The sequence below is a fragment of the Gadus chalcogrammus genome, chromosome 4 (genome assembly GCF_026213295.1).
Source record: "Gadus chalcogrammus isolate NIFS_2021 chromosome 4, NIFS_Gcha_1.0, whole genome shotgun sequence".
Lineage (NCBI taxonomy): Eukaryota > Metazoa > Chordata > Actinopteri > Gadiformes > Gadidae > Gadus > Gadus chalcogrammus.
In genome coordinates, this window is record NC_079415.1 from 28,733,150 (window position 1) to 28,741,002 (window position 7,853).

Consider the following 7,853-nt stretch of genomic DNA (forward strand, 5'->3'; position numbering starts at 1 on the left):
GACTCTGATACCGCCGCGCTCGGTTCAGACTCCTTTCTTTTTAGTAGTGGTCCTCGGAAAAAACCCTTCCCTGACCCGGTCAGAAAGCGTCGGTGGTCTGAGAAGGAATCCACTTTAGCATTAGTTTAGTCTGAAACCCCTTCCCTGACCCGGTCAGAAAGTGTTGGTGGTTTGAGAAGGAATCCACTTTAGCCTTAGTTTAGTCTTTATTGGACCCCGGAGAAACCCCTTCCCCGATACAGTCGGAAAAGTGTTGGTGGTTTGAGAAGGAATCCTCGGAGAAACCCTTCCCCGACCCGCTCGGAAAGTGTCGGTGTTTTGAGAAGGAATCCGCTTTAGCCTTATGTCCCCCCCCCCCCCTTTACAGCGCTGCCTACCCTTCCTTGGGAAAGGCTCAATTAGGATCCCCTCTTAGATTCAGTATAGTTTGGTTAAAATCTACTCTTTATTTAATCTTGTCCATCGCACATCTATCCTCTTCTTCTTTTGCGGTCTGTTCTTTTTAAATCTATACTCAGTTGTAAAAGTTATTGTGTTTATTGGACCTAAAAATAAATCTACCTGACTACATTTGTAGTAGGTTAACTCAATCGTTCGAGTCCTTTTCCCTGTCGACTCCTCGACACAGGCAAAGCAGAACGACGCGCTCTGCCAGCTGATCCCCTCACGGTAAGTGGCGCATATTACAAGCAATGGTTGATTGTGACTGACGTGTATAGAGGGTGACAAGGCAGAGACGTAAAAGAGGTTTTGTTAAATCCCAAGGCAAAAAGATACATCATCGTTTCGTGTTGACCAAGAGAGACCTTGATCCCGCTAAACGGGAGTCAGGTCTGAATTCGTATTAAAGCAACTGTTGTGAAGGGACTTAACAGAGTGACCTGGGTCGGACCGGGTTAAGACTGAGCCGAGCCGGGCCGAGCGCCTCCGTGAAACCGACGAACCACGGAAACAAGTGGGTCTTGACCTAGGTTGGTCACGGGGAGCGTACGTGCGACACACGCACAGCTCTGCGGAGCGGTGTGTGTCGACTCGTACGCAATAGTTCCTATAAATCGACAGCACATATCCACAACCTCCTCCTCTCTGGGTTTTCTTTCTCAGACGGGATTCTGTAAAAGCACAACCCAGGCTTGTCTCCTCGTCGATTTGTGCAGCCAATTGCACAACAACTATCTGGCATTTTGGCAAAAGTTAAGCCAAAGCTAGTAAAAAAAAAGTAGCTGGGGGGCAGCGGACAGGCAGTTGAAATAGTGTCTTTTGCCCTCCAGGTGGGCGTTCCAACAAGGGCGTGACGTCACGTGAAAACTATGGTAAAATGAAGGATACAAATAAATGAAACAGTCGCAAATCCCCAGTAAATCACCGATCAACGATGTCTTTCGTTTTGCACCGGTTCTCTTTTAACCCCAGAAAGATGAGAACACACATCAACGCATTTGAAGAGGCCACACAGTGCGCATGCAGTGCACTCGTGTGCCGTGGGTTGTTAGTGTTAGGGGAGGAGCCAGGTGTTAGGGGAGGAGAGGAGAGGACGTCGTGGAATGCGGAAACGAAACTTAAGGTTCACACAACTTCTGCAGAACCTGTATTACTAAGTTCTGGGGTGAAAACGTCCGGTGCAAATGTCCTGTTTGCAACGAGCTTTTCCATGCAAGACCTGATCTACGTGTCAATATACTCTTATCAGAGCTGGCAGCTCAGATTAAAAAGTCTGTACGAGTAAAAGAGCAGCCTTTTGTTGAATCAGCAGAAGTTCCATGTGACGTCTGTACTGGGATCCAGCTGAAGGCCGTGAAGTTCTGCCTAGTGTGTTTAACCTCTTACTGCCAAACTCACCTGGAGCCACATCATAGAGTCGCAGGCCTGAAGAGACATGAGCTGGTCGAGCCTATGGACCTTCTGGAAGATAGGATGTGTAAGAAACATGACCGACTTCTGAAACTCTTCTGCAAGACTGAACAGGTGTGTGTGTGTCAGTCCTGCACAGAGACAGACCACAAGTTCCATTCTGTTGTACCTCTAAAGGAGGCGTATGACGTGAAGACGGCCCAGCTGGGGAAGATAGAGGCTGAAGTTCAGCAGATGATCCAGAGCAGAATCCGAATGATTCAAGGGATTAAAGACACAGTAGAATTGAGCAAAGAAGACGCAGATAGAGAGATAGCCGATGGTGTGCAGGTCCTCACCGCTCTGAAGCGTCGCATTGGAAAGTGCCAGGATGATTTCCATCGAGCGGTTAAAGAGAAACTCAATTCCACAGAGAAACAAGCTGAAGACTTCATCAAAGAGCTGGAACAGGAAATAAAAGACTTGACTAATAGAAGCTCAGAGGTGAAGCAGCTCTCACACACTAAAGACCACCTCCACTTCCTCCAGGCCTTCAGATCCCTGAAGAATACTCCACCCACCAGGGACTGGAAGACGGTGGAGGTCCGTCCTCCGTCATACGTAGGGACCTTGAGGAGATGCCTGGATCAGCTGGAGGAGACACTGAACATGGAGATGAAGAAGGTGCCTGACCTGAAACCAGGCATAAAGAAGTGTAAGTGTTTGTTTTGTTTGCCAACACACAACTATTTAGATGAAAAGTCCATGTACACAGCAGTAGGTGATGTCATTTAAATCCTACTGTGAGTCGACTTCCTTTATCTTAGGTATATTGATATTGTTATCGATCACAATCACAATTAATCCTACTTATTTTATTTATATTAAACATTTCATTATTTTAATATTTAAATTCTTATAAGAAACAAGCAAACAAAAAACATGGTGCTATTATTATTATTAATAGCTGTGATGTGTTTTTTTAATTTAAAAATAACCCACATATTTTAATTGTTATTACTAGGACTATTATAAATGTTTGTAAATAATTATTCAATTTGTCATTGTTTTAGTTTATAAATGATATAATTATGATTATTCATAACATTATTTTATTTGACATAACATAATGTTCCTATCATAGTAACATAAAATGTATCTAGTTCGTCAAGTTTGCAGTAAATAGATGACACATGGCCTGGTGATGTTGTTCAAGGATAACTCCTGAGTGAGTGTGGAGATGGTTGGTTACGTGCAGCCTCACCAAGCCCCAGAGTCACTCTGCAGGTGAGGCTGCTTAAACCAGCCATCATCCACACACTCCCACAATGTATTATTAGGGGTCCTACGAAAAACAAAGTAACCCTATTGTATTTGTTAGTATTATTAGAGGTCCTACGAAAAACGTAGGAACCCTATTGTATTCTTTAGAATTATTATATCTCCCGACAAATTCGGCCATATCTCAAAAACGACATGGTCAAATAATAAATAAATCAAAATAAACTTGTACTGGTAAAATGGGTTACGGATGGCTGCTATTTCCACTAGGAAAGTGCAATATTCATGAAACTTTGTATACATGCAGGCATTTCTGTGTGGCTCAGCAGCCTAATCATGTCCTTTTCTCCCGTCAGATGCTTGTGAACTCACACTGGACCCGAACACAGCCCACAGACATCTCTCTCTGTCTGAGGACGACAGAGAGGTGACACAGCTTGGATGCAATCAAGGGTATCCTGGTCACCCAGAAAGATTTGACTACCGTAGACAGGTGTTGTGTAGAGAGGGTCTGACTGGCCGCTGTTACTGGGAGGTAGAGTGGGAGGAAAGGGTGGATATAGGAGTGACATACAGAGGAATCACAAGGAGAGGAAGGGGGGATGACAGCTTGCTTGGAGAGAACAACATGTCTTGGTGTCTTCATTGTGATGAAAATAATGGTGGTGATTTTTACTCTGCCCACTTCAATGGTAGTGAAACAAAAATACCTTTCGCCTCTTGCTATAACAGAGTAGGAGTGTATCTGGACCAACCTGCTGGCATTCTGTCCTTCTACGAAGTGTCCCCAGATGTAGGAGGATCCTCAGACACACTGACACACATCCACACCTTCCAGCCTACATTCACTCAGGACCTCTACCCTGGGTTTATGTTGTATGATTATGGTTCCACAGTGTCTCTGTGTCAGCTATAGTCTCCTTCCCTCCCTACCTTCCTTGCTGCATGGTGGGATTGTGGTCTCTATAGACTGAGTGAGTGACTTTCAAACGGTTGTATCCTTTGTGTCTGTATTTTTCCTTGTCAGTGTGTAAATACAGTGGGTCTAGGGAGGGTTTTGTGATCTTTGCCGCCAGACAGCAATTGCTGGGCAGCATTTCTGTTTGGTCACAATGACAGAGATGACCAAACTCAGAGGTCGTGTGCCTTGGTAGAGAACAGTCTGTCAAAAACATGGAATTGAAAATCAAAGACTATTTTTAAAACAAACAATTGATTGTTAAGTCAGTAAACCCCCTAATGGGGGTTAAAGAAAAGGGGTCTTCTCTGACCAAGAGATCTACAGGTTGAAGAAAATCAGGGAACTGAATGATGATGGCGGTGAAAAGATAATCTGCATCCTAGTGAATTTTTATGGACGTGAATAACAAAATAAGAAGCAGACAGAAAATCTGTTTGAAAAATAATTTGTGTTCCTAAAACATGTGTATCTAAAACATAGACATATCCATTGACATACAATAGCTTTATATTTCGATGTGTGTTGCAATAACCCTGCAACATTTTGACTTGAAGCAGGGCTGATCGCTCAGCCCTGCTTTGATAAAAAAAATAAAAGATATCTCTCCCATAACTTACACACTTATAACTCACACACTCATTACTCGCACAGACATAACTCAGACACTCATAATTCACCAGTGAATTTTAGTTTTTAGTGTTTAGTGTTTTCTTTACTATTATATTGATGGGTTGGTACTTAAAGGTTGGGTACGCGATTTGCGAAACGCCAGCAGATTTTGAAAATACACAACTCAAATGGTCCTACCCCCTCCCCTTCAACGCTGACTCTGACTCCCCCCATTCCAAGTACCTGGACGCGCAATCATGCACGAGCGCGAACAGAGATGCGCGAGAGCGAGCCAGGCTAGCGTAGGTTTTCGTTTAACAACATGGCACTACATTCAGCTGTAAATTGCACCCAGTACCGCGGGAAGTAGGGGTTTTGGGGGTGCTGCAACACCCCCTGTCCGAGGCCCTGTCTTATCACAGAAAACGATCATTTCTAAAAACCAAAGTGGAGATTTCTGAAAACGCCGGTTATGTGTTGTCGTATCAACGGGGAGAAACGGGATTTTAGGTTCTGAAGCGTCACATTATGCACCAGGAAATGCTTAACGTCATGTGAGCATCCGCTGTACCGTATTGGTCCGAATATAAACACAAACCCCATTGTAATACGACCTATATTTGGAAAAAAGATTTGAAGCCCAGATCTTGATTTCATGAATAAATAAATTGTATTAATTGAAATAATATACGAAAATAAAAAGGCATAGAATAAAACACTGCATTGCCACTAAACAGTAGTGCAAATAGGCCGTACTGATGTGTACACCAAAGACTTCCTGACACTCCTCTGCCCCGCTGTGTTCGCTCTGGCTGTGGTCGCTCCGAACTGTTTCGGCCCGTGGCAAAGCGAGTCATCCTCGCTGCTGTCCAAGGCATGTTGAGACGCAGCATTTATTTAATGCTCATATGTCCTAGTGCTGAAAAAAGGTTATATGAAAAAGTGTGAGGGTAGCGGTGGTGCGCTAAACTTGTTCTGTGAGCAGCTGGATGTGAACCATGGTGTGAAGGAAGTGAACACAACGATCGATTTTCAACTGTGCGCGCATGCACTGGTGTAATTGAGCTGCGCTGCTATATATCTTTTTTTATCAATGTGACGAGTTGCGAGTCTAGTGCAGGCCGGGTTTTTTTTTCCAGCACCCCCTGCTGAGAATACGTTCTCGCGGCTATGGTTGCACCAGATGTTATAAACATTAAACGGTCACATAAATCAATACTATTTTTAGAAAATGTATGTTTGTTTCATATAATTGTATTGGAAGTCCTGGTTTTCACTAGGGTTGCCGCGGTGTGGACATTTTCACACCGAGTAATAGCCTACACTCGTCTCAACACCGGTATTACCGAGTATAAACGGTATAAACTTTGAAACTAGGTCAACCGCCACACAAGCATCGGTTTAGACCCTTCTCGTCCTTCAGTTGCCGCCAACGTTCAAAAGCAGCGCCTAGGATTATTCTTGATTTCAGTTTTTCTCTTTCAGCGTTTTTATTATCAATTACTCTCTGAAAAAGAGTTTTCCTTCTCTTTGCTGGTGGTGGTGGTGGTGGTGGGGATTGTGGCGTCTTGTCTGCCATGGAAATGGTCTTCTACTGCTAGGTCCAAATGTGGATTAACTAGTTCCAGTAGATACCGCAGGATAACAACAAACAGGAGCTTGCTCTGGGTCACGAGCTCTGGGTCACGAGTACTGCACGAAGGGGTCGCGCGCGGGGGAGGGGGGGAGGGGGAGTGCAGTACGACCGTTTGATTGACGTACTTACTGTCCAATGAAACTCGGTGGCAATGGATATGATTGGCTGGAGTTTTTCGAGCCCTGCACGTTCCACAGATGATTGACAAGTTTAATTTTCATGTCAGTACTTCTAACTCAGTGGCTGTAAGCGGGTTATGATAAGGATTTCAAGTAATTTTGCAAAAATGGCCAAAAAGGCAAATCACCTATGCAACCTTTAAGCCCAGAGCAACATAAAGTCATAGCAAAGACTATTAAATAATGGAGAAGCCTTTTTTCTGGGTGCCTGGCTGGCTCGTTGCTCTGTACCTGCCCTCTGGGAGGGGGGCGGGGTCAAGAGGCCAGCCGCCTGAATCTGACCGGACCCCGAGACGAAGAAAAAGATTAATGACACTGCATCGGAATTATGTCCAAAAGACTGAAGCCATCCGGCGCCCAAGGAAGGAAAAGAAGGAAAGAAGAGGAGGAAAAACGTGAAAAAGATAGAGGTACAGTAATGTCAATGTGATGAAGTGCATGAAATTAATAGTTTAATGTATCGTAGTTACCGTTGTTGGAGCAGAGTGTTAGCTTTCTAGCTTACTTCGGACGATAGCAACATTGTTTAATGATCAATAAATAGCCGAGTCGACGTGTGTTAATGTTACTCCACCGAGTCGATTCATCAGGGACGTTTGGAAACTTAACGTTAGGCCTGTTCAGGTGTTATTTAAAGGTGTCTTTCCTGCTTGTGTGTCAGTTAAAATGCTTTTAGTTGTCCATCCCCTTTGTAATAGGGTGGTTGTAAGCATTTGGTTTTATGTGTCACAGTTTATGTTTGTTAAAGTTTACATCAGTGTTAAAGTGCAGTTAAAGTGTATTACTGTTAATATTGCATACCTTAGCTTTCACATATCATTCATAGGCTATCTATACATATGTATTCATTTCACTGCACTTTACTGGTTTTCGCACTGTGGTTAGACTGAATTGCATTGCAATGACAATAAAGTTGAATGAATCTCATCACATTTTCATTATTAGTCTATATTAGTCTCATGTATAGCACACCAAGAATCTGTTTTTTAATTAAAATGTAACATGCAGTCGTCACATATACTTCTCTTCTCTCTTCAGATGCACTTTTAAAATATTTCAGTACCACCCCCAGTGACACAGCATCAGGTTCTGCTGTCCTGTCTACCTCTGCACAGCTTCAGTTGAGTGCTTGTTTAATCTCTGGTTAGAACCAAACTAGATAAACCATACTACATTTAATTGTATTTACAATAATTTGAATCTGAACTCTTTCTATTATTTTGCTTATGAATGCCTTTAGTAAACATCATGCATTTCTTTGCAGTATTTTGTGCATACCTTATTGTATGAGTGATTCATTGTCACTTGTTTGGCAAGACTTTTTTTTACGGCAAAGTGTTTAATTATTAAAAGTTCT

The 7,853-nt window shown here is 43.2% G+C and overlaps 1 protein-coding gene across 1 annotated transcript; it reads left to right on the forward strand.

Annotated features, from left to right (window-relative positions):
• The first annotated feature begins 1,417 nt into the window (after window positions 1–1,417).
• LOC130380974 (tripartite motif-containing protein 16-like) lies at window positions 1,418–4,748 on the forward strand. The gene is made up of 3 exons (XM_056588395.1): window positions 1,418–1,481; window positions 1,565–2,545; window positions 3,468–4,748. Exons 1-3 carry the CDS (start codon window positions 1,418–1,420, stop codon window positions 4,025–4,027), a joined length of 1,605 nt encoding a protein of 534 aa, XP_056444370.1. The 3' UTR covers window positions 4,028–4,748.
• The last annotated feature ends 3,105 nt before the right edge of the window (window positions 4,749–7,853 follow it).

Coding starts and splice junctions, on each gene's coding strand:
- LOC130380974 (XM_056588395.1), top strand. CDS start 1,418: ATGAGAACACACATCAACGCATTTGAAGAGGCCACACAGTGCGCATGC. Junction 1,482..1,564: donor ATGCAGTGCACTCGTGTGCC/GTGGGTTGTTAG, acceptor ACGAAACTTAAG/GTTCACACAACTTCTGCAGA. Junction 2,546..3,467: donor GAAACCAGGCATAAAGAAGT/GTAAGTGTTTGT, acceptor TTCTCCCGTCAG/ATGCTTGTGAACTCACACTG.